Consider the following 27,738-nt stretch of genomic DNA (forward strand, 5'->3'; position numbering starts at 1 on the left):
TAACACCAAACCCGGCCTAGGAGTTATGGCCGAATCTGACGGTGTCACATTGAGATGTTTAGCGTAAAACTTGTTGTTGTTGAAATCTTTAAAATCAATTAATCATTTTGTTATTAAACGATGATTCCAAAATGGGTTGTTAATTTCCAAGCGTGCATCATTAAAAACTAATCACTTTTAAAACGTTATAAATTTTCCAAAATCTCATTTATTGCGAAAACGTGGTGTCTTTGAAAACGGTTACATTTTGAAAACCCGTTTTATTTTACAACTATCAGTTTATATCAAACTAAATAAATAAAAACCCCAATTTAAAGTTTATAACTTTAGAGAGGCCTTTTTACATAAAAATACCCAAATTCAGTTACTTATAAATCAAATGCTAAAAACGAAAGCTGATGCAATTGTGTGGCCATCTCCGAGTCCCTCGCAGCACCGAATCAACTTTGGCTTAGGATTACCTGCACAGTTAAGAGGAGAGGGTGAGTTTATGAAAACTCAATGTGTAATCTCTTATCAAACAGTCAGCATACAGAACAGAATCAGTCTAGGCCAGAGCCTTTTAATAGTAACAATACAGTGTGGGCCTTAACCCAATACAGAAACAGTGTGGGCCTAATCCCAATACAGTATCAGTATGGTGCAAGTATGCAAACCCATCCCAATCCAGCCAACACACCACCCGTACCAACCCAACACACCATGTGGGGACAGATTCGACCCACTCAACCCTTACACCAATATCGCAGCATAGCTGCCAGTAGTAATAATGCAGCAGAGCTGCCAATAGTCAGAATGGCTAAGAGCCGTAAACAGGATAGCTATAAGCTATAAACAGAATGACTACAAGCCATAAGTACAGTAATGTGATTGACTCAAAGCCATTAGTAGCAGTGATATGACCGGCACACAGCCATCAGTAACGGTAACATGATCGGCACAAAGCCATCAGTAGCAGTGATATGAATGGCACACAGCCATCAGCAACGGTAACATGATCGGTACAAAGCCATCAGTAACAGTGATATGATCAGCACACAGTCATACATAGACAAATCAGTCATTTAACTACAGACAAAACAATCATTTGACCTCGATGGGAAAAATTAGTCATTTACCCACCAGGGCATTATGGTCATTTACCCACCAGGGCATTATGGTCATTTTACCCTACAGGGGTATTACGATCATTTTATCCTACAGGGGCATTACGATCATTTGACCCTATAGGGGCATTACGATCATTTGACCCTACAGAGGCATTACGGTTATTTTAACCTACAGGGGCATTACGATCATTTTACCCTACAGGGGCATTACGGTTATTTTTACCCTACAGGGGTATTTCAATATTCTACCCTACAGGGGTATTTCAGTCATTTTATCCTACGAAGGTATTTCAGTATTCTACCCTACGAGGTATTTCAGTCATTTTACCCATCAAGGGTATTTCGGTCATTTTACCCTTCGGGGTATTTCGATCCAGATATCGACCTCTTGAAAAGTCTGCTGTCGCCTCGAGCGACTCAGGTAGCCTAATTGGTCACAACAGTGTAAATGGGCCCAATGCCCATTACTCAACCCAAGTAGGCCCACACGCTCATGTGGCTTGTTCAGCCCAGATTTCACCACAGCTATGAGATCTTTATAGCCCAATCTAGTATTTGCCACAAATAGTGGGTTTCATCTGTGTGGGGCCCACAAGCCCATTGAGCCCACACGACCCAACATGGCCTATAACGACCTAAGCCCATGAAAATGCTCATGGAGGCCTCTACAATTTATCGCCCATTGATTAGCAGGTTCAGCTTTCCACACGAGCGATCGCACTCTATCCGAACACTTTTATTCCGCAAATCAATTATCATCGCACCCTTGGTTCCCAGGCAATGTGCCAATCAACCACGACCACCACCAGTTAGGAATGGAAGCAATGCAGGTTGGAGAAAGCGATGAATACCTTGGAAGCCTCGCCAATCTCCCCCATTCAGAACAAGGAACAAATGAGATGTGATATATAGCCTCTCCACAACAACAACCTCCCCATATCCCAATATTCTCTCCTCAAATCTCTCCAAATATAATCCCCTCCTTGACATCCTCCAAGACCCATTCAAACTCTCACCCAATAGAGTTCGAAACCACCTCAAACTCCTGCCGCCTAATGCTAGAAAAATAAATATCCTTTTTGCTTGCAGTGAGATTCGAACCCAAGCTCTCGCATCAGCCAATTCACGCCACTTGCCTCCTTGCGACAAGCTATTTTGTGTCACTTTTTGTCTTCAATTAATTAAAAGGTCAAAAGGGCAAAGTCCAGGTTCCTTTAAAAGAATAACCAAAATAAATTGCAAGAGCCAAGACTTGAACCCAGGCTCCCTTGCAACCTTAATGACGTCACAACCACTAGACCACATGCTTCCTTATGACATTTTTTAACACAATAATTTAAAAGGCCTACATCCAAGCATCCAGGGTTTTATCCACTTAAAACCAAAATTTTTACTAAAGCCCAGGTTTGAACCCAGGACTTTTCCAACTCCTTTCAGGACCCTTAACCACTAAAGCAAGAATACTTTTGTACACAATTTCCAAACTGTTCCCTTGCTCAAGGTTCAATACTTCTAAGCCCAAATTCTAGGGCGTTCCACGTGTGACCAAGTTATATGGCCGTGTAAGCAGCCCATGTAACTCACTGTCTGAAACAAGGTATAGGGCAGACACAACTATATGGAAGTCTCACAAGCCCATGTGTCCACGGGACACGGCCGTGTGTTCAAAACGCACACCCGTGTGAATATCAACTAAAATCCCAAAATTCAGCCACACGACTGTGTGGCACCAAAAATTGCCCAAAAACCTTAATTCCCAATTAAGCACGGCCGTGTTGACCACCCATGTGCGGCATACGCTCGTGTGGGCACTCGTGTGGCCACGAAACCACCCTAAAATAGCCCAAAAATGAGAACTTCTTCAACGAAACAAATACTGACATTAGTAGTGCTAAAACCCACACCGAAATCAAATGGAAATCAAGAAATCCACCATTAAAACGACCCCTACTCACCTTAATTTTAGAAACACTCAAGTGATCGTCGAATTCCATAGAATCTGACAGTGATTCGATAGCAAATTTAAACAGGTTCAGAACACACACCTTCAATCGCGGTTCCCAACACCACGAACTGTTTGATTCGCACCACCAAACTGTTGAGAACCTTCTTCACCTCTGATTAAATGAACACATGAGGACAAAACTCCCTTGATAGACGACAAGTAACGATAAAACCGAATAAGCAAGAAATTACTAGAAAATTAAATTTTGGGGAAGAAAAAAGAAAGAAGGAATTGCAAAAAAGTCAGAGAGAACTAAAGTGGGAAAAAGAACGTGGAATGGTTGGGTTTTGAAATAAAAATAAAATTTAAAATAGATAAATAAATATTTTCAAACTTAAAACAAATTTAAGTAAAAAAAATTCCTTAAAACCCTAATTCCTAATTGAACACGACCGTGTGGACCGCCCGTGTGCGACACACGCCCATGTGGCCACCCGTGTGGTCATAAAACCACCCTAAAACAACCCAAAAACGTGAACTTCTTTAACGAAATGAATACCGACATCAGTAGTGCTAAAACCCACACCGAAATCAAATGGAAATCAAGAAATCCATCATCAAAACGACCCATACTCACCTTAATTTTAGAAAAACTCGAGAGATCGTCGTGTTCTATAGAATCCGATAGTGATTCGATAGCAAATTTAAACAGGTTCAGAACACACACCTTCAATCGCGATTCCCAGCACCACAAACCATTCGATTCGCTCCACCAAACTGTTCGGAACCTTTTCCACCTCTGATTAAACGAATACAGGAGAACAAAACTCCCTTGACAGACGACAAGTAACGGTAAAACCGAAAAAGCAAGAATGTAACACCCCTAACCCATATCCATCACTAGAATAGGGTTATAAGGCATTACCGGAGTTTACAAATTAATTTACAAACATTTCATTATTTCATCAAGCATTCATATTTATAACCAATCAAAATCAAAACATTAATGAGCTAACGTTGGCCAATTTAACTTATTCATGCCATTATAACTAGAATCAAATCATCCAAAATTACTGATAAAACCAATGGATAGTGTGATATATCTCCAACAAGCTTCCAATCCAATCGAGCTTCCGGTAATCATTTCAATGCATCTAATAATTATACATATTACCAATAATAATTCAATTTCAATAATAAAATACATATTTATAGAATATTCATCACCAAATAACATTCGATTTAATTAAAATTATACAAAATATAGTTCATACGAACTTACCGGGCTAAATTATGAAATACCAAAATTTAGGAACATTTTGGTAATTTTCTATTTTCCTCAAATTTTCACCCAATCTTGATCTAAATTAATATTTCATTCAATTTATTAATTTAAATAATAAAGCAATTCATTTCATGCAATTTGGTCACTTTTGACATTTTACAAATTTACCCTTAAAGTTTCACATTTGTTCAATTTAGTCCCTAAACTTAAAACATGTAAATTAGCTATTTTTAAAATAATCTCATATTATCTAAACATTCAAATATATTTTCCTCCTCCTCCTCTCCATTCTACATCCTTGGTATATACATAATACCACTATTTACTTATTTACTCATAATAAGTCTGTTCACTTGAGTCATGATCACTAAATTAATTATATCTTAAGCTACAGAACTCTGAATTGAGATCCGTTAATTTTATCTGAAACTATACTCACATATATTATTACCAAAACATTTTCAGAATTTTTGGTTCAGCCAATAAGTACAGTTTATTTTTTAAAACTATCCCTGTTCTGCTGTCTTACAGTTTCGACCCTTCTTCACTAAAAATTAATTATCTCCTCGTACAAAATTCAGATGATGTTACCATTTATTTATATTGAAAATAGACTCATTAAGGATTTAAAATTTAAATTTAAGCCCTAATTATTTTTCTCCAATTTTTTATGATTTTTCAAAGTCAGAACAGGGGAACCCGAAATCATTATGACATTGTCTCACAAAATTTATTATATCTCATGATTTAAAATTCCATTATTTACACCGTTTCTTCTATGAGAAACTAGACTCAATAATATTTAATTACATATTTTTTCATTCTCTAATTCGATTTATAAAATTTATGGTGATTTTTCAAAGTTAACCTACTACTGCTGTCCAAAACTGTTTTAGTGCAAGATGTTGATTACTAAGTTTATAACTCCCTTATTCCCTTTCTTTATAATATTTCCCATCACTTTCACTTATTTTCCTTCACTAATATATCAAGAACATAAGACCTTATATAAGAAAACTCTACTATAACATCATTTCCATGCTTTTTCAATAATATCAAACTAAAAATGTATTGAAATCTTGATGTTCTTACCTTGTTCTATTAGTTTCAAACTTTAACTTGATTTTCTCTCTCCTCCAGCTTCTATTTCTTGAATCTAACTTGATATTTTAGCTCCCCATAGTCTCCTTGGTATCTATCTCTCTTGATTGATATGGAAATTCTTTTGATTTCTAAGTGAAAATGGTGAGTATTTGGTGAAAGGACCAAATTGTAAAGAAAGCAAAACTTTCTTTCTTTCTCTCTTCTTCTCACGTTGGTGCATGGGAAAAATGGTGGGATGGTGGCTTTTTTTTTCTTTCTTTCCACATATATATACTAAATAAAATAATAAAATATCATTAAAAAAATCAAATAAAATATTATAAACTAAAATTTATTTATTTATCTAAAATATATCCAACATCATCATTGCCTTCTAGATTTCTCTCTCCTTCTAATTGACCATTTTGCCTTTCATGATCTTTTAAAATTTCATCCTTGAGTCATCACTCAATTTGGTAAAATTATGATTTAGTCCCTCATAATTCTTCACTTATTCAATTTGGTCCTAATTCATCCATTTTCCTTAGTTTCTAGATCATTCCACCCTTAAAATATTTTCACAATTAATCCTTCAACTTTTCATATTTACACTTTAACCCTTCAAATTTTAAATATTTACTCCTGGATAATAAAACTTTTCTCACTTTTGCGAATTAGTCCCTTTTTGCATTAATATGTCATAATATACTTCCCAATGTTGACATAAATCAAAATTTTGCTTTTTGTCACTTTATTTCCTTATTTTACTATATCAAGTATACCTACTTTCTTACTGTAATAATTTTCGGGATATTACAAAGAAATTACAAGAAAACTAAATTTTGGAGAAGAGAGAAGAAAGAAGGAACTACAGAAAAGTCAGAGAGAACTAAAGCGGGAAAAAGAATGTGGAATGGTTGGGTTTTGAGATAAAAATAAAATTTAAAATAAATAAATATTTTAAAACTTAAAACAAATTTAAGTAAAAAAAAAAAAAGAACAAATCCTTAAAACACACACATGAGGATTCAAACTTAGAACCCAGAGGTAAACTAACACACATCCAACCACCCAACTAGTAGATTCATTCCAATATTAAAACGCAACAACAAATTCAATTGCTTGACCTGCTCACTGACCCTAAACACAAACCTCAAAACTTCTAACCCAAAATTCCGGGTTGTTACAAAAAATCATTCAACTCTCAAATAAACTTGCTTCATACAAAATAATAACTAATAAACATAATTAATCTATATCAAATAATTTGATCATTTAAATACAGTGTTAATAATAAAATTTCTAATCATTATTAAATCATTTTAATAACTACAAAAAAGTTGATATATTTGTAAATTAAACTCTACATCATTCAGTTTTTTTACTTTTTAATAGTCAATAAATTCATCATAATAATTTGTCAATAATATATAATTAATTTAATTATAACATGTTATATTAGATTTATATAATTTTATTATTTTAAAATTTTAAATATACAATATTCAGTTACTTATTATATAAATAATTAAAATCTTCTATTTAAAATTAAAGTAATATTTTTAAATTTTTGGGTAACAGAAACATAAAAGTTTAAATATAAATTAATTCAGTATAAAATTTAAATTTTTATTATTTATTATCTAAATTCATTTAATAAAAGTCTTTTCATGAAATCAATATTTTTATCTATAAGTATGATAAATTTTTTATCAAATAAATTTATTTAACCAAATATTTTGGTAAAATTAAATTTCTTATTCATAAGTATAATAAATTTTCTTATTAAGTAAATTTATTTATACAAATATTTTACTAACATTAAAATTATCATTTATAAATGTTATAAATAATAATAAAAATTAAAATGATAAATTCAAGAATATAATGAACCACCAAAAGCGAAGACTATATTGGAAATATGTTTCTCTAAACTCGTGCTTTAATATATTATATATGGGAGAATTCATTTACACCGATATAAAATTACACTTTCGTATCTCTTTGTACTATTAAATTTTAACAATCAAATCATCATATTTTATATTTAATTCATATAAATAATTCATGCCAAATTTGATGTAAATTAAAAATTTTAACTATTTTTATGTAAATAAATTTTAATAATTCAATAAATATTAATATTATATATATATATATGTATATATATATAGCATTTTATACTTATATGATAGAAGATATCGATTGATTTGAAAATTTACTTGCTTGGCAAATATAATTAGGAAATTATTTGGTGCATTGTTAATGGGGTTTTAGAATCTACAAGTAGCGTTAGGGGATTGACAAGTGTCATATAAGAGTATAGTAAATTAATTAAAAAAATATTTAGAAAAAAAAAGATATTCTAATTTTTTAAGGCTACTTATGAAATAAAAAAGTACACTACCAGTGTACCAAATACTCACTCATATAATTATATCGATAAATTTAAAATTTTAGATTATTAAAATATTAATTGTATAAAAATATAAGCAACAGTATAATCCCTTCGTATTATATATTATTGATTTATTATAAATGAAGCATGTAACATGTTTTTGGACTTTTAATATCATCACAAACTTTATTTTCCAATACTGGCCCAAGAACCCAACCCAATCAGTACCTCAACCAAACGACGCCGGTTTGAATATGAAGCACCACGACGTCGGTTTTGTAGATAAAAACTAAAGCTCGTCCTCTGCCTTGGTTCTTTCGTTACTCCATCTCCAGTCCCGTGATCGCGAAACCACCACACACATCGTACTCTTTTCTTTTCTCACAATTATCCCTTCTCTTGCAATGAAGATTTTCTCCGTTTTCTTAATTTCCTTTCTCTTCTTCGCATTTCCTAGGGTTTGCTCTCTTTCTTCTTCTCCTCTTTCAATCTGTTTTAATATAATTGGATCTGTTTGTAATTAATTTAATTTAATTTAATTGATTCGATCTTCTTTTTTTATTTTTCTGATTTCATCACCTTAGGCTGAATCTACTGGATCCGTTTTCTTCATTGATAGTACAAATCATCAATTTATTCGCTCTCAGTCCTCCAACGATGTTGCTCAGGTTTAACTATTCATTTCCTTAATTTGAAATCAATTTCTTTTAATTTATAGTTTATGATGGATTTTAAGCATCAAGAGATTGTGGATGGTTTTCTATTTGGCCAGAATATGTAAATTTGGAAACTAATATCTTGAATCTTATTAGGATTTAAATTCAGTAATTTAGCTTATGCATATGTTTTACTTTGTATATCACCCTTTTATTTTTCTTCCTCATATTAATTTTGAAGATTGTACTGATAACTTCTTGTTACTATCTTTTTACTGTAAGTTATATATGATAAAAAGTGTATATATTGTCTTCTTAGATGGATCTTGGAAATAGTGGGGGAAGTATGTTCTTCAAAACCATTTTATTTTTCTTTTTGTCACGCGTATTGGATTATCCTTTGTTCGTCATGTCTCTAATTTTTAACCTAATTCTGATCTTGCTTCTCACTTCGATTCTTTTTCCACTTAAATAGTCAGAGTCGATGCTGTTAGCTGAAGTTGGTGCTACTGTATCAGTCTTGCTTGGTTTTGCACCACCCACTACCCTTTCAGCTGCTGGTTCATCTAAGGTCGTTCTTTAGTTACTAATCCTGAGTAATTAGCTTTTTTAATTCTTTGTTTTTTCAAAAGCTTGAAAGACATACTTTTTTTGCAGCTAAATGAGGTTCTCATTCCTGATCCATTTAATAGACCTCGTGCTGTTTTTATGCTTGAAGTCAGTGGAATCAATGGTATCTTCACTTTAAGTTGAAGTGCATTTTCTGTGTTTTCTTTTTCTCCTACTCTCTCCTCTGCATTTTATTTAAATAAATGTTCTTCTGTCTTCAGATCCTCTTGTTGTTGACCCCAAGAATGCTATCTTCGGAAGAGCCTTGAAGAGTAGCGTAGATCTTGGCTCAAGTAAAGCAGACATTCAGCTTCCAGGTATCTGATCATTTGTCACAATGTAAAACTAGCACACTTTAGTCATAACTTTTCATGTTTTTTTTAATATATTTCCTAAATGCTTTGATTCATTAATTCATTGGGATCTGTTCATTATATTAATTTTCTTGCAGATGAAGAGGAAGTGTCTGTGGTTTCTTTGGATGAGCCTCTTGGAGATTACACTGAAGAAGATATTATTGACTTTGTTAGTTTACTATTTGATACCCTATTTGTTTCTCTTCTCGGGTTTTTATTTTGGTCACACATGTCATAGTGGTTTATATATATATATATGTTTAGGCATCCTGGTTGGGTGGATCATATGTTGCTGATGCTGCAAAACCTTTTCATGGAGTAATGACTATTCCTTTGGCAGATGTTGACAATGTGAATCTTCGTATGTCAGAGGTCTTGTTCAGGAACCATTGTTTCATCTGCTGTTTCATGAATTTTTTTTTAAACTGATACTGGGATAGTATTTTCTAGTGAGTTCTCATTACCTCACTGAGATCTTTAGGTTTCAATTCTTTGCAGAAAGCACACAACGAATTTGTTTCAAAACTGCTTGCTCTGTACTGCAATATAAGGAAAGCAATGGAGAAGCATGGACATTTGTCAAAGACTTTGCGTAGACCTGCAGAGATAATAATGGGTTCTTTTGGTGGTATTAAGGTACATAACTTACAAACTTGTTTTTGCTAACTAGTAGCATTTTGTTTCTATAGATTGATGTTTCTCTGGAAATGTATTTGAAGACTATCAAATTTAAGTGGAAGGTTTCTTATTTCCTTCAGTCCACTTTCCCTGATAAGAACCACTTGTTAATTACATTATTGAGGAAGAAAGAGTTTATTTGCATTGCGGTACTTTTAGTTAAAACTGATATGAGAATGTCATTGCTCTGTGCTGACAAATGGCATTCTTACCTGCCATGCTTGCTTGGCGTTGTTAATGTGTCCCTGTATTCTTATCAAATGTGTAATGAGGACACATGTCGTTGTATCTACAAGAATGATTATCAATTGTCTCTTAACTATGGGCCTAAAGTGCAGAAAATAGTTAATTCTGTCAAGTAATCTATTTTCATACTATTTTAGTTTCTGTACTGCCTTTTGTTTATGTTTCCTTCCTCATTTTTTACCCATTGCTAAACCTTTTATTTTTTCCCTAAAACAAATTAAGGTTTTGCTGGAGCAGCAAGACCGAGATGGTGTTGATAAGCTAGGAACTAGGCTTCTGCTTGCCACACTTTCGAAGATATATGGTTCACTGCAGACAGCTTATGGAGGTTGGTAACATGTTGAACTCTCCATCATTGAACAAAAACGACCTTTACCAATTAAGAGTGATAAAAAGCTGGTATTCCAGTTTATGTTCTCCATTTGCATGCTCTATGTATACAAAAGTAAAGCCAGACATAGTTTGCAACTCTATGTAAAGAAATTAATGATATATGTTTTTTAATCTATTTTATCATAGGTTTCTTTAGATGCAATAGTGAAGCTAGACATGCTAATTTACATGCAAGGCTCTGTGCATTTATTCTGATGATAATATTTCTCAAAGTTTGCTGCAAATGCTTTTTTCATCTCAAGTTATTGATGGCATTTTCCTTTCTATCACCCTTGTCCCCGCAACCTCTGGCAGCCAAATTGTTTAATAATTCTTATTGATGATCGATCAGGTCAACTTGTTGGAGTTATTGTCTTTAATGGGGTACCTCAGCCAGAATCAAAAACATTGATGAATGTGATCTATACCTCTCGCTCATCTCCACGTTGGTTAGCAGACACAAAAAGCTCCGCTAATACCACCCTTGCTGCACAAGTGTTGGTTAGAAGGACCCTTGCTTGGATAACTGGAGTTGTTCTTCTTATTGCAACTCTCTTGGGGGTAAGATCTGTTTTATACATTAATGTCCAATGCCAGGCATTACATGCTTCCTAGAGTGCATTGTCAACATTTCTTGTAATTGAAGTTCCATGAATTTTTCAGAATCTCATAGCATAAAAGTAGACAATCCTAAGACCTTTTGGAAGCAGTTGAAAGTTCTTTTATTCCCGTTTTTCCAACAACTGGAAAACCTGGGCAAAGTTTTGATCTGATGCACTCATTTACGCTTTATGTTTTTCCCTCAGAGGTGTCCATTGCCCTTTTTCGTTTTTCTAAGATTTCAGAAACAATGCTTTTATCCCATTTTATGGCCAAACTGAAATTTGTATCCTGTAGTCAGAATTACTGACCCCGGAGCTTGCTTCATCTGTCTAAGAATATTTATAGATTAGAGGAATTTTGGTATTCATACTGCTCTAAACTCTGATGTTTGATTTCAAACAATCTGGGACTTACCGGGTTACAAGATTGACTATGGAAAAGATGGTAGGGATCAATAGAAATGTACCGGACCTTTGTGAAAGAAGTAAAATAATGATCTCTTTAGATTGTTAGTGGGAAAGGTTTGTCTGTCTTTTATTGTCCCTATTGACTGATTTAGGAGATGTATTAACTCGTTTCTGTTCATTAATCAGTGGTGGCTGTAAGTCTGTTTACTCGATTGATTATGTTGTCAATAACTGTAGAATCAATATCCATTCTTAGTTCACCTTTGTGTGCTTACTGCAGGTTTACTTCCTTCTGAATATGCCATTGACAAGGGACACACTTTTGTATTCAAATGTCAAGCTAGACTAAGCTGGAACATTAGAGCTATTGGAAGCGGACAATGATTTTTTATATTTTTATGTGGGAAATAATTCAAGGATATCATGTATTTTGTTGTTTATTCAATGATGTTGGATTAGGTTAATCGGAGGTGAACCAAATGCCTTTTCCTTTTTCCTAGGCATTATTAGCAGCTTGCATCAAGTAGAAAATTGGGCTTTTTTCAGGGTTCCCTTTGGATTTGGGCAAAGGGGATGCGATTGAATTGATCTCTTGTTATTGTATCTATCTATCTTTATTATTGTATGTATTTATCTATCTATATACACATATCATATGGTGTTCTAAGAGTAGATTGTGTTTGTTATCCATTTGATTTTGCCTTTGTTTATTAAGTTGTCACTTCATTATTTAGTTTGAGGCAATTTTAAAATTTCTTAATCATTGTTGTTGTTGCAACAATCTAAGATAAGGATAAAGATGTGTTTAAATGGGATTGGAGAGTTATAGATAGTGTAGGGTTTACATTGGAGAAAGTTAATGTCCTGTTAGTTAATGTAATAACGAGGAAATGGCTCAACTTCAATAAAGAATAGAGAGTTACGTCTTTGATATTGAAAATTTCGTAATAAACATAATTTACTTTATATTTGGCAATGAATACTATCGTGAAACTTCAAATAAGTTACTAGGTGGCTGCCCGCACTTGGTTGCGTGCATGTTAGAAAGGACTTGGCAAACATGCATATATATATATATATGTTATGCATGCATGTATTCAAAACAATCAATCTTCATCATCCAAATTAAACGCCCCCACCCCCCAAAAAAAAAAAACCAAATCAATGGTTACTTATTTTAAGTCAACTCAAGATGTACAGATCAAAGAAGGGACCACCAATCAACGACCAGAGAGAACATCAAGTCCAGCACCCATAACAGCCTAAAACAGAAATAATAAATCGCGACAGCGTAAACAGTCAAACAGCCCAAATAAAAGCAAAATTCGTGAAACCCTAACAGATATAGACAATAGGTAAAAGTAAAATGACAAAAAAACACCTACATTGTTTACATATTTACATCATCGTTTACAAGAGAGTAAACCATATTTAACATTGTTTTTGTCATGTTTTTTACATACAAAAGATCAAATGCTCTAGAGCTATTCACACACACCCAAAAAAATAGGATTTGTCAAAAAGCATTTGCTAACATGTCATATATAGAGGATGCTGGCAATAGTCCTAACTTGTTATTTAGTATTATAGTTTGTCAAAATTCAAAAACAGTGAGCAAATTGATCATGTTATGTCAATCTCATAGACCATTATCCATTCTTTCTTTGTCCCTACAGATGACAATACTATTGTTTAATTTATAAACAATTTATATTCTAAGATGAAATTAGTTTAGAAGTCTTGGGTTTTTCATAGGTGATTCTTCAGGAAATAAGTCGTCTGTATTTGTGATGCTGATGGGACCTCAAGAAGTTTTTCAGCTCCAATATGTTGTGTGGAATTTGTTTCATGTGTGGTTCGGAGAAGTTCGCTTGGGGATAAGCTGCAGAAAGGTTGATTAGATAAAGAAATACACATATATTTAAATCAAACAATAGTCTGACTTCAAATAACAAAATAAATTCTCTTAACCTATATTCACAATAAATTAGTTGACAACTTATATTATATACCAGTCTTGTTTGAAATGTGACGGGTGCTCCAACATCCCTCAATAAGATGTGTTTTAATGAATTATAACACCTCATATCAAACTCGGTCGCCAAGTCCAAACTACAAGGTGCTACACTCAAGATTCGAAATTCACGATCACATAATAGAAGCAATATGAAAACAGAATTATCTAATTAGCATTGCAATATTCATTTTATTAAAAAAATTATTTTTAAGATGTAAAAATTTACAAAGTAGCTTTAAAATGCATACAACTTTATAAAGTTTAAAGGAAATGTATCCTACGGCCCTGGGTCGTCTTGTTGTATGCATATTACTACAAGAAGCAAAACTGTCTAAGCACGACAGATTATGGCTTGGTCCCTCCTCGACCTCTTGAATTTCTCCTATTACTTGCAATACACAAGAACACTTACGTAAGTTCTATTGAACTTAGTGAGTTTTCATACCTTGTATCAACACATCGCTAGCTAGCTTGCACTTCATGGCTCAGCAATAATGTTTGACTTGTCTGATTTAGGATGGTTTGCCAATCTTATTGCCATAGTATATATGCCACACAACCTGGCTCACTTGTACTTGGCACACTATCTTCAATGTTTCCATACTTGTTGCAAGATCGAGCACGAGCATGGCTGAATTCGTTGCCACCAAGTTTAATTTCTACATGGCAAGAATTAGCAGAAAGGTTTTTGGTAAAGTATTTTCCATCGAGTAAGAACACAAAGTTGTAAAATGAGATAACCACTTTCCAACAATTGGATGATGAGTCCTTGTACGAGGCGTGGGAAAGATTCAAAGAATTGCTTCGTAAGTGTCCTCATCATGGGATTCCTTATTGTATCCAGCTGGAGACGTTTTATAACGATCTCAATGCACATACAAGATTAATGGTAGATGCTTCTACGAATGGTGCGATTTTGTCTAAATCTTATAATGAGGTTTACGAGATCATCGAAAGGATCGCTAAAAACAATTACAAATGGTCGACAAATTGAGCAGTTTTCGAAAGACGAGTTGCTGGAGTGCATGAAGTGGACGCACTGACTTTACTCTCTGCTCAAGTATCTTCTATTTCCTCAATGTTAAAATAGTTTACCATTAATGGTTTGAATAATTTTGCAACTCAATCACCAAGTCAGTATGATGTTGTTTCCTGTGTGTATTGTGGAGATGATCATTCTTTCAAGAATTGCCATTCAAACCCCGAGTCTGTTTGTTATGTAAGGAATTAGTATCAAAATAGAAGTGGACAAGGACCATAGTCCAACTTCTACAACCCATCATGACGGAATCATCCGAACTTTTCCTATAGTAACCAAGGAAATGAACCAAACAATCATATGCAACATAGACCTAATCAATCTCAAGGATTTAGTCAACAAGCTCTGAAACCATCTCAAGCTGAGTCATCAAATAATATGGAAGACTTGTTGAAGGCGTACATGGCGAAAAATGACGCTTTGATCCAAAGTCAAGCAGTAACACTGAAAAATCTAGAGAACTAGATGGGTCAGTTTGCTACTGAGCTTCGTAGTAGACCACAAGGAGTCTTGCCAAGTGACATAGAAAATCTAAGGAATTTTGGTAAGGAACATTGCAAGGTAGTTGCATTACGAAGTGGTAAGATTTTGGAACCCAAGGAGGTTGTGGTTGAAAATGAGCCTATTGAAAAGGAAGAAAGTCAACCAGTAGTTGAAGTTCCTACACCAGAAAAGCCAGATGCTGAAAAATCTAATGAGGTAAATCCTAAACTAGTTAATTATGAAAAGCTAACACTTTTTTTTTTGTAGATTTGCCTCCTCAGAAAAGTTGTCTATTTCAACCTAAAGTTTCATATCCTCAAAGACTGTAGCAGCATAAGCAGAAATAGGAGGTACAATTCAAAAAGTTCTTGGATGTTCTAAAGTAACTTCACATCAACATCCCACTGGTGGAGGCTTTAGAGTAAATGCCTAATTACGTGAAGTTTATGAAGGATATTCTGTCCAAGAAGAAAAGGTTTAGTGAGTATGAAACTATTGTTTTGACGAAGGAGTGCGGTGCGTTCTTATAAAACAAGCTACCTTCAAAATTGAAAGACCTTGGAAGCTTTATGATACCTTATAACATCAAAGAATCTTACTGCGGTAAAGCTTTGTGTGACCTTGGAGCAAGCATCAACTTCATGCCCAAATCTATTTTCAACCTGTTGGGAATAGGTGAAGTAAGACCCACTACTGTGACACTTCAACTAGCAGATCATTCTTTAGCAGATCGTTCTTTAGCATATCCCGAGGGAAAGATTGAGGATGTTTTGGCAAGAGTTGATAAGTTTATTTTTCTTGCTGACTTTATTATGTTAGACTTTGAAGCAGATAAGGAAGTTTCGATCATCTTAAGGAGACCTTTCTTAGCCACGGGAAGAACACTGATAGATGTGCAAAAAGGAGAACTCACAATGAGAGTTCAAGATGACTAGGTAATATTTAACGTTCTAAAGGCCATGAAATTTCCCGATCTGACAGAGGAATGTTCAGTAATGGAGGAATTAGAAACCTTAGTTTCTATGGAATGAGAGATAAATCTTGAAGAAGACCTATTGGAGAACACCTTAGGGTCTGAACCATTGGAAGATGAAAAAGGTAATGAACCACTGCGGCTCATACCGCTAGAGTTGGAAGTTCGAGAATTTACACAACCCAAGTGGTCAATCAAGGAATCGCCTAAGCTTGAACTAAAGGTACTTCCGTCCCATCTAAAATACATTTGTTTAGGTAACTGTTCTACTTTTGTGATTGTTTTAGTAGAACTGACAGAACATCAAAAGGAGCAAATGATTTCTATTTTAAAGAAATTTAAAAAGGCAATTGGCTGGGCCATAGCTGACATTCGAGGTATAAGCCCTTCCTTCTGTATGCATAAGATTATTTTAGATGAAGGTGAGCGAGGTAGAATCGATGGGTAAATGAGACTTAATCCTATCATGAAAGAGGTAATATTGAAGGAAGTGATCAAATGGTTTGATGTGGGAATTATCTACCCCATCTCAGATAGTTCTTGGGGAATGTCACGTGTGAATGTGTAATGCGCATATGCAAGTATACATGTCGAATCAAGTAATAAAGTATGAGTGAGTATCGTCTCCACAAGGATTGCAATTGACTAAAATAATTGGTTATGCTATGAAACTGACTAATTAAACTGAGCAAAAGGACAGATGATTAATTGATAAAGAGATGTAATGAAGGATTAAAAATATCAATTATGACTAAAAATATGTTAGGGTAATTAAAATGTTGTGTCCATTCTCAAATAATAAGTGAGAAAGAGTTTGTACTGTTGAATGATAAAGGTTGGAATTACTTGGGTTTATTTATATAACATAATAATGCCATGGCAAAATCTTGACCATTCTACTGCTCGGGGAATCACTACTGCAGTCTGCTTCTTCGAAAGCCGGACTTTGAGCTATCATTTTGAGTTTTTGTATGTCTACAAAACTCAAGAATGATATCTAGATTTTTCTTCCTTCCCCTATACAGATTGCAACTTCTATGTCTAAAATGCTACAACTATTCTTTCGAATACTTGCCTGTATCAACCGATTATAATCCAATCTAATCAATCTTTTCAAAATTAAATTTGATCTAATAACATGCTACACAGTTATCTATGTCTAGAGCTTGCATGCATGCATTAAAAATAATCACAATTGAATGAAATAATATTCAACTCAAAATCAAATCATGGACATTAAAGTTAATAAAAATTCACCCAGAATAATTCCAACCCAAAGAAAATTAGTTCATTGATTGAACATTAGAATTCATAACAGAACCATTCAATATCATTGTTTAAATTCACGAATCATAATTTCAAATCAGAAAATAAAGGCAGAACTATAGGAACTTTCGCTACTCTAGCTTTTACTCTGATAATGTGATTTGATGCAAAAACCCAAGGCAGATTTCTTTCCCCCTTCCTTGTGTCTGTAATTCTTCTGGTTTGTATGCTACTACCCTTTCCACTCTTCACTGAGAATTTATGAGAATCTGATGCAGAGAGATAGAAACTATTTTTTTTTATTTTTCTCTCCCTTTAATCATTCATTTTCTTTTTTCTTTTTCCTTCTTTATAGGGTAGGTCCCTCCCTCTCAGTACATACCTTTTGCTTCCTCTTTTTCAGGGTGATTTATTTGGTACAAGTACAACTAGATAAGAGTGACGTGGACTGAGTGTTGCGTCATCTTCCTAGAATTGCCATGGCATTCGTGCTGGCAATCTAACCAACATTGTCATGACAATAATTCACTTCCTTCATTTTCTTATCTTTTTCTCTTCTCTTCTTCATCCTACACCTACTGCCAACCACAAACAACACATTTTTTCCTCACTAATAGAAGTAACAAATAATAACATGTAAAGCACAATCCAAGCTTTGTTATGTAATGTTCTAAAAATATATAAAAATGCAAGCATATTTACTTAATTACAAATAATTAATTCAATTTAAAGGCTTGAAATATAACTCTTTTCAAGAGTTATCAAGTAAGTCTGGTACAATGTGTACCAAAGAAAGGTGGAATCATGATTGTTGAGAATAAACGTAACTAGTTAATCCTAACGAGAACTATCATAGGTTGGAAAATCTATATTGACTACAGAAAATTGAACAAAGCCACTCGTAAGGATCATTTTCCTTTACCTTCTATGGATAAGATGTTAGATCAACTGGCAGATAACGAATTTTACTGCTTTTTAGATATTCGAGATACAGCCAGATAGTTATAGCCCCGGAAGACCATCATAAAACTACTTTTACTTGCCCGTACGTTACATTTTCTTTTAGGCGAATACCTTTTGATTTATGTAATGCACTTGCCACATTTTAACGATTTATGATGGCAATTTTCACTGATATGGTTGAAAATTTTGTTGAGATTTTCATGGATGATTTTTTTTTATTTTTGGTAACACTTATGATGTTTGTTTGAGTAATTTGGCTAAGGTAGTAAAAAGATGTAAGGAGACAAATCTTGTCATTAACTGGGAGAAATGCCATTTTATGGTTAAAGAGGGAATTGTCTTTAGACATAAAATTTCCAAAAATAGAATTGAATTAGATAAAGCAAATGTGGATGTAATTGAAAGATTACCACCTCCAGTTAGTGTGAAAGGAGTTAGAAGTTTCTTAGGCCATGTTGGTTTTTATCATATGTTTATCAAAGATTTTTCAAAAATTTCTACCTATATGTATGCTTTTAGAAAAAGATGTTTCTGATTTTAACAAAGCATGTTTAGAAGCTTTTGAAAAATTAAAAAGTCGGTTAATCTTAGACCAATAATTGTTACACCTGATTGGAACTCACCTTTTGAGTTGATATGTAATGCAAGATATTTTGTTGTTGGAGCTGTGATGGGACAAAGAAGAAACAAAGTGTTTCATCCTATCTCAACCCAACTCAATTATATGATAACTGAAAAAGAACTCTTTGATATAGTTTTTGCTTTTGACAAGTTCCGTTCATATCTTATTATAGTGTTTACCAATCATACGACCATAAATTATTTACTCACAAAGAAACATGCTAAACCGAGGCTAATTCATTAGATACTATTACTCTAAGAATTTGACTTTGAGGTTTGATAACTCTTGAAAAAAGTTACATTTTAGGCCTATAGATGGATTAATTATTTGAAATTAAGTAAATACATCTACATTTTGATGATAATTTTAGAACATTGCATAAAAAAGCTTGGATTGCGGTATATTGGTCATCATTTATTACTTTTATTACTTAGGGAAGGAAAATTTGAGATTGTGGTTGGACACAGGTGCATGTAGAAGAAGAGGATGAAGAGGATGCAGAAAGAAAATAAGGGAAGTGAAACATTACTGTGGAAAATGGTAAAAATGATTGTCAACACAACTGTCATGGCAATTCTAGGAAGATGACTCAGCACTCTATCCATGTCATTCTCAGCCAATTTGACGTGTACCAGAAAAACCACCCTGAAAAAGAGGAGAAACAAATGTGTATTGAGAGGGACGGATCCGCCAATAAAAGAAGGAGAGAGAAGAAGAAAGATGAGAGATTTAGTGTGAAAAAAAGATTGGTGACATAATTTTTTTCTTTGTGAAAAGAAAAACCCCATTACAGAATTCTAGGGAAAGGGTAGCAACTTAGAAGAGAGAAGAATACAAATGTGAGGAAGGGGAAGAGAAATCTATCCTGGATTCACGAGCAATCTGAAGAACCAAGAAGAGCTTGAGTATGGAATTAACTTCCTATAGTTCTACCTTTATTTTCTAGATTGAAATTTATGTGATTTAAAAATAATTGAGAAGCGTTGATGAATGATTCTATTTTGATGTTTACTTTTCCACCCATGAACTAAATCTTTTCTGGGTTGGAGTTGTTTGGGTGAATATTTTATCATCTTTAATGCCCAGGATTTGAGATTGTCTATATCACTGTTACATTCGATTCATGCTTATTTTAAATACATACATGCAAGCTCTAGACCTAGTTACATGTATGCTGTGTTCTTAGGTGTATTTAATTCTAAAAAGGTTAAGAATACTGGATCTTGAATCGTTTGATGCAAGTGAATACTTAATAGAATGGTCGTAGCACTGTAGACATAGACGTTACGAGTTGTACATAGAGGAACGTCATTTTAGTTATCAATCCCAAGTTCTGTAGATGTACATGAACTTAGATTTTTAGCCTAAGATCTAGCTATCGAAAGAGGCAGGTCATAGTAGCGAATCTCTAGGTAGTAGATTAGACAATATTTTGTGATGGCATTATTTTGATATGAACATTTCTCCTGAATAATTCCAACCCTATTCATTCAATAACAGAAATACCCTTGATATTCTCTGTGAATTGCCACATCTTTTTATTTGCCATATAATTCTTTATTCTTTATCATTTAATTTCCGTAATTCATTATTCAAGTTTCTTATTCATTCTAAGATTCTTTCTCAATATTTTGGTATGATTAATATTATTATAATAACGTACTCAATTTCTTACTAGTTTCCAACCCCTGTGGAGATGATACTTACTTATCACTTTATTACTTGAATGACATGTATACTTGTACAATTGCACTAGTTATTTTACACGAAACAAGTTTTTGGCACCATTGCCGGGGATCAACAACATTGGTGAAAAGTGGATTTGTTATTATTCCTATTATTTTTTGTGAGAGCAGTAATTAGTATTTGATTTTATTTTTCAGGTTTGTATTAGTGCATGAGAAGAAGTATTCAAGAAGATACAAAATATTGTTTTGATCCCAAAATTGAAAGGAAATTAAGGCAAAGAAGAAAAGAAATAAGAGAATTAGAGAGAATTGGAAATGATCCAATCATAGAAGATCAAGTATTTCAGAATGCATTGAATGCTGATATTCCTTGAATCATATATGTCAGAGACAAACCCATCAGAGAACATGTAGTGCCTATTTTGGATGATCTAAATGGTAGGGCAGTTTAGTGGTTTACCTACTGAAGATCTGAGATTGCACTTGAGACTGTTTCTTGAAGTCTGTGATTCATTCAGGTAACAGGGTGTCCTTGAAGATGCCCTTAAATTAAAGTTTTTCCCTTATTCATGGTGAGATCGTGCCAAATCATGGTTGAATGCGTTGCCATCAGGTACATGGCATCTTGGAATGAACTATGTCAAAGATTTCTACTTAGGTACAATCCTCCCAACATGAATACCAAACTTAGGAACGACATTACATCGTTTGCGTAATCGGAAGATGAAACATTATATGAGGCATGGGAGCATTTCAAGGAACTAGTTAGAAAATGCCCGATGCATGGTTTTCAGCATTGGACATAGATGAAAATGTTCTACAATGGATTAAATGCTCATATGCAAATGGTGGTGGATGTATCTGCTAATGGGACATTGCTTGAAAATCCTATAATGAAGCATACGAAATTCTTGAAAGAATAGCAAACAATAATTATTAGTACCCCACTACCAGAGTTGGTACTGGGAGAAGAGTTGTTGGAACAATGGAACTTGATACGGTTACATCTTTAACAGCTCAAGTATCATCTTTAACAAATATGATTAAAACTTTGAAAAGACCCTCTACAGTGTAAGAGATGAAGGTTGTAGAACTAGCATGCGTATACAGTGGAGAAGATCATGTTTTTGATGAATGCCCATCCAATCCAACCCCTGTGTATTACATGGGGAATTTTAATTGTAGCAACAACAATTCCAACTCCAACACATACAATCCAGGGTGAAAAAAATCTAAATTTCAGCTGGAGAAATCAAGGAATGGGAAATGCCAACAGTGTTAATTGACAGAATGTGGTTGGTGTACCACCTGGATACAGTCAACCAATACCGTGGAAAAATGTGCAACAAAGTTCGTCATCTTCAACATCAATTATGAAAGCTTTATTAAAGGAGTATATGGCTAAGAATGATGCAATTATTTAGATCCAGACAGCTTCCTTAAGAGCCTTGGAGAATCAAGTGGGACAAATTGCCACTACATTAAGTTCCAAGCAACAAGGAGGATTTCCTAGTGACACAAAAAGTTCTCGTCTTAAGGAAAGGAACAATGTAAGGCCATAACACTCCGGAGTGGCACTCAGCTGCCAAGAGTTGCGAATGATGCCTTTACTAATGAGGAAAGTTTAGAAGTTCCTAAAAGAACAAATTTTGAATCAGTAGTGGAACAAACTACAAAAGATGGGAGTAAAAAGAAGCATACAATAGCAAATTCATCTTGTAAAGATAATACAAATGCCAGGGCAAAGCAACCTCAACAAATGGAAGGAAGGCCACCGCCACATTTTCCCCAATGTTTCCAAAAGTCAAAACAAGATGCTTACTTCAAGAAATTTCTGGAGGTCTTAAAATAATTACACATCAATATACCTTTGGTGGAAGCATTAGAACAAATGTCTAAATATGTGAAATTCATGAAAGATATCCTATCAAATTAGAGAAGGTTAGGGGATTTCGAAACTGTTGCACTCACTAAGGGGTGCACAACAATTCTAAAGAATAAACTACCATCAAAATTAAAAGATCTAGGGAGTTTGACTATACCTTGCTCAACTGGAAACCATTGTGTAGGCAAAGCATTATGTGATTTAGGTGCGAGTATCAATCTAATGCCTATGTCTGTTTTCACGAAACTTGGGATAGGAAAGGCAAGATCTACTACAGTCACACTACAACTAGTTGATAGATCATACATCCATCTAGAAGGTAGAATTGAAGATGTATTGGTAAGAGTTGACAAGTTCATTTTTCCAGCAAATTTTGTTATTGTAAAATGTAAAACAGATAAAGAGGTACCCATAATACTTGGACGACCTTTCTTAGCAACTGGTAGAACATTGATTGATGTACAGAAAGGTAAATTAACCATGAAAATTCATTATCAATAGTTGGCATTTAATGTGTTTGATGCTTTAAAGTGTGCAGACTCAGATGAAGAATGCCATACTGTTGAATTTGTTGACATTGTAGTGCAGGAAGAATTTGTAGGTCATATGCACAACAATTCTGATGCAAACTCTGTTGAATTAAATGAAACAGAATTGACTGAAGAATCTGGAAAACTGATGGACATTCAGGAATCTGGAAATGGATTTAGGAGGAGTTTTGAATCATTTACTTATCAGGTTAATCGTTCAACCCTCATTGTTCGTTAATAGAAGATCCACCTGTGCTGGAGTTGAAACCATTACTAGTGCATTTGAAGTACACTTATTTCAGAGATAACGATACACTTCATGTAGTTATCTCTGTTGAGCTTACAACAGACTAGGAGATGCAATTACTGGATGTCTTAAAAAATCCAAGAAAGCTTTAGGATGGTCAATTGCGGATACCAGAGGAATTAACCCAACAATCTACATGCAAAAAATAATACTTGAAGATTTCCATGGCAAACCTATTGATTAGTAAAGGAGACTGAATTCTTTCATGAAGGAAATAATTAAAAAAGAGATTATCAAATGGTTGGACGCTGGAATTATATACCCAATTTCTTGGGTTAGCCATGTTCAGTGTGTAGCCAAGGAAGGAAGGGTCACTGTAGTTAGTAATGATAACAATGAACTCATTCCCAGATAGACTGTCACAGGTTAGAGAGTTTGTATGGATTATCAATAGCTTAACAAAGAACTGAAGAAGGACCATTTCCTTTTGCCTTTTATAGATCAGATGTTAAACAGACTAGCAGGGAAAGCTTTATACTGTTTCTTAGATAGCTACTCAGGGTACAACCAAATTTCCATATCTCCTACTAATCAAGAAAAGACTACATTCACTTGTCCTTATGGAACATTTGCCTTCAGAAGAATGCCATTTGGGTTATGTAATGCCCCGACAACATTCCAACCTTACATGATGGTAATATTTTCTGACATGGTGGAGAAATTCCTTGAAGTATTCATGGATGATTTCTCAGTGTTTAGCAACACTTTTGAAGTCTGTTTAAAAAATTTGGAGTTAATACTTTGCCGATGTTAAGAAACAAATCTTGTGCTAAATTGGGAAAAATGCCACTTCATGGTTTGTGAAGGCATTTTTTTGCGCCGCAAGATTTCACAGCAAGGAATTGCCGTCGAGAAAGCTAAAATAGAAGTCATTGAAAAGTTGCCACCATCCACTTCAGTGAAAGGAATCAGAAGCTTCCTTGGTGATGTTGGATTTTACCGTCGCTTTATTAAGGATTTTTCTAAGAGATCCAAACCTCTATGTCAATTGTTGGAAGAAAACAAACTATTTTATTTTGACGAATTATGCTCAAAAGCGTTCAAAGAGTTAAAGAATCGATTGATTACAACACCTATAGTCATTGCACCAGACTGGACTTTACCGTTTGAACTGATATGCGACGCAAGTTACTTTGCTGTAGGAGCAGTTTGGGGCAAAGAAAATCCAAGATGTTTCATCCTATATATTATGGCAGTTGTACGTTGACAGGTTCACAACTCAATTATACCACTGGAACGACGGAAATGTACAAGTGTACACAATCGCAACAAGTAATAAAGTGACAAGTAAATTTCAAGTTATCGTACCCACAGGGACTGTGAAAAGAATTATTTATGAATCAATTAAAAACACTTTGGTGAAGAAAAATATTTTGATTTGAGGAGGTGATTAAAAACTAAGATTTTAATAAGTAAAATAAATAAAAATAAAATAAAAGTTCCAATGCACGATTTCAAAAGGTGATTTTAATCAAGATGACATAATTGTGCTAGATTAATTTCATTTTCTAACTTAGAATTATTAAACTCATGTTTATGTTATTACGAATAAATTCACGGCAACTCGGTAATTTGCTAACTTATGAACATACTTACCTACCAAAATCCATTTATCTCTTAACTATATCTCTATGTCAATTCAACCGATTAAACAAATTTTAATAAGAAAATGTGTTAATGCACATACATACTTATGAAATTAAAATAATCTATTGTACATATCTCTATGCCAATTCAAACAATTAATTCAATCTCATAAGCACATAAAAGATTACGCGAGGTAACAATTTTTTTCTACCTTGAAACAGTTTAATCACAATAATCTTGCAAGTTATGCAAGGCTAATGTATCGTTAGATACCGTTGCTAATTTGACCCTCAACTACCTTAGATGATTAAACATGCACTGATTACATATCGTGTCAATTAAATACAATGTCAATCTGTTTAAATAATTAATTCATTAGTTACCTTACAATTGTAATGCTACAATAACTTAGTCATGATTTTTCTTAATCAAACATCTTACCGAGGCCTATAACAATACAGACACAATTTTAATAACTCAAGTAGACGAAATGCAATCAACCTAACATGAATTAAATTTAAGCCATATTAATTAAATTAAACATATCAACATCACAAATATTCATAGACATGTTCATAACAACAACAATAAAATTAAAAGGATAAGGAACAAGAATCAAATCCGGTGTTTCTCCGAGGCTTGACTAGTTTGCTCCACTCCTCCTTCTCTGCTTGTTCTTGTTGAACTGAGGCTTCCACGAAAAATTGAATGCTGCTCCAAATGGTGGTTGAATGACTCTTTTTCAAGAGGTGAAATCGGCAAGGGAATGGGGAAGGAAATAAAGAACAATGAAGAGAGAAAAGTGTGAGAGAAGTGAAGAAATGAATGAGTTTGAGATGTGTTTTAAGTAAGCAGCCAATGGAGGTATTTATAGGTTGAGAAGGCTACTAAAAATAGCCAAAATCAGCAGCCAAAGACTCCCCCCATGGCTTGCCACACATGTGGCATGTTTGAAGATTTGAAACATGCTATTTTTAGGTAGGTGTAACAGTCTGGTTTTAGCTAAATAAGAATAGTAGTTTTGGAACCACAAATTCGAAGTCATAAAATTATTTTAATATTATTTTTGGTGTTTATAATATGTGAATTAATATGAGTGAAAGTTTCGTGTGAAAATTTTATCGTTTGTATGCTCAATTTGATAAAAGGACTTAATTGTGTAAACTGCAAAAGTGGCTAGCTATTTGTTAAAGTGCTACATTGTTATGGATTTTATTATGTGGAGTACTTATGTTGTAATTGACCATTATATATTTGAGTGGACAAATATGGACAACCATTATATAGTTTCTAATTAAATACTTAAGGTGAAAATAGTAAAAAGTATAATAACATAAAATAAAATAAAATAAAAACTAAAATGGCCATGCATTCATCTTTCTTGGCTGAAACATAAGAAGAAAAGAAAGCTTTGAAAGCTTTGAATATTTGACACCTTTGGAAGCTTGATTCGGGTATGTGTTTTACTCGGTTTTTTTATAATTTTACGTTTTTGAGATCGTTGCTTTGAATACTAGCTAGCCCATGCTTGAATTTTTGAATTGGTTGTGTATTTTGTGATTTTCCATTGATGATAATTTTTTTTTGTTTGATGATGAAAAATAAAAATAAGTGGTTAGATTATTATGTTTAATTAAGTGATTTTTAGTAAAAATGTGTATTCAGGATTAAATTGTGAATTTTGTAAATTGAGGGGTCAAAATGTAAAATAAATGAAATAAATGGGCTGCTATGGGCCTTAGTAAAATTCGGCTATATTTGAGTTTGGTGAAGTTTTGAATATTTTGTGTTTTGTGAAGTAAGGACTAAATTGTAAAAAATGTAAAATGTTTAGGGCTAAAGTGTAAATTTCCCTTTTATGTGTTTTTGGATGAATTTGAGTAAATATGTGATTAAATAAGTTAAATTTATATTAAATTAGATCAAGAAAAGAGGAAACCAGATTTGGATCGGGGGAAACCAAAAGTTGTCGATTAGTCGTTCCGATTCGTTCATCTCCGTACGAGGTAAGTTCATAGGTGAATAAATGATGTTAAATTGAATGTATTTATTATGTACATAGCTGAATTGAATTGTATGTATGTATAACTACATTACCGAATTGAATTTAGCATGGAATGATTTATTACGAGCATGAATTGATCGAATTACGACGTCCAAAAGCCCCGTACAAACCTTAGGAATAGTTAGGATACTTATGCCATGACATAGGAATCTGATATGTGATTTCATGTAAGACCATGTCTGGGACGTTGGCATTGATTTGAGATTTACGTGTAAGACCATGTCTGGGATATTGGCATCGTATATGATTTCGTGTAAGACCCTGTCTGGGACAGTGGCATCGATAGTTGATTACATGTAAGACCACGTCTGGAATGTTGGCATCGTACGAGCTTTTCGAGCTATCTGAGTATCCTTATTGATTCTGAATGGTTCAACGGGCAATATTGAGATAAGATCGAATGTGAAATCGAGTTAAATGGTTCAGGTACGTGTAAAGTTAAATGTTCATGAAAATAAGGTAAGTATAGTACTTGTGATGATGATATAAAGTCTGCATGATAAAAGAGTGATTTATATGTATATGAGATTGTTCATATTTGGCCTAGTTGAAATTATAATGCTAAT

The 27,738-nt window shown here is 33.7% G+C and overlaps 1 protein-coding gene and 2 non-coding genes across 3 annotated transcripts; 1 reads left to right on the forward strand and 2 right to left on the reverse strand.

Moving 5' to 3' along the window:
* The first annotated feature begins 8,110 nt into the window (after window positions 1-8,110).
* Window positions 8,111-12,419, forward strand: LOC105777550 (uncharacterized). Its single transcript, XM_012600895.2, has 11 exons — window positions 8,111-8,278; window positions 8,405-8,488; window positions 8,952-9,047; window positions 9,134-9,209; window positions 9,307-9,402; window positions 9,537-9,610; window positions 9,706-9,813; window positions 9,940-10,077; window positions 10,588-10,693; window positions 11,090-11,298; window positions 12,028-12,419. The coding sequence occupies exons 1-11, from the start codon at window positions 8,225-8,227 to the stop codon at window positions 12,094-12,096; spliced, it is 1,110 nt and encodes a 369-aa protein (XP_012456349.1). The 5' UTR covers window positions 8,111-8,224; the 3' UTR covers window positions 12,097-12,419.
* Window positions 12,420-14,485: 2,066 nt separating this feature from the next.
* On the reverse strand, window positions 14,486-14,592 carry LOC128034277 (small nucleolar RNA R71). Its single transcript, XR_008190407.1, has one exon. It is a non-coding gene; the product is annotated as a small nucleolar RNA R71 (small nucleolar RNA).
* Window positions 14,593-21,481: 6,889 nt separating this feature from the next.
* Window positions 21,482-21,588, reverse strand: LOC128034165 (small nucleolar RNA R71). Its single transcript, XR_008190297.1, has one exon. It is a non-coding gene; the product is annotated as a small nucleolar RNA R71 (small nucleolar RNA).
* Between the last annotated feature and the right edge of the window lie 6,150 nt (window positions 21,589-27,738).

The sequence above is a fragment of the Gossypium raimondii genome, chromosome 10 (genome assembly GCF_025698545.1).
Source record: "Gossypium raimondii isolate GPD5lz chromosome 10, ASM2569854v1, whole genome shotgun sequence".
NCBI lineage: Eukaryota > Viridiplantae > Streptophyta > Magnoliopsida > Malvales > Malvaceae > Gossypium > Gossypium raimondii.

What these genes read in the sequence shown, in the direction of transcription:
- LOC105777550 (XM_012600895.2), top strand. Translation starts at nt 8,225, where the DNA reads ATGAAGATTTTCTCCGTTTTCTTAATTTCCTTTCTCTTCTTCGCATTT. An exon ending in GTTCTTTTGGTGGTATTAAG is followed by an intron (nt 10,078 to 10,587) that starts GTACATAACTTA and finishes AAACAAATTAAG; the next exon opens with GTTTTGCTGGAGCAGCAAGA. An exon ending in ACTGCAGACAGCTTATGGAG is followed by an intron (nt 10,694 to 11,089) that starts GTTGGTAACATG and finishes ATGATCGATCAG; the next exon opens with GTCAACTTGTTGGAGTTATT.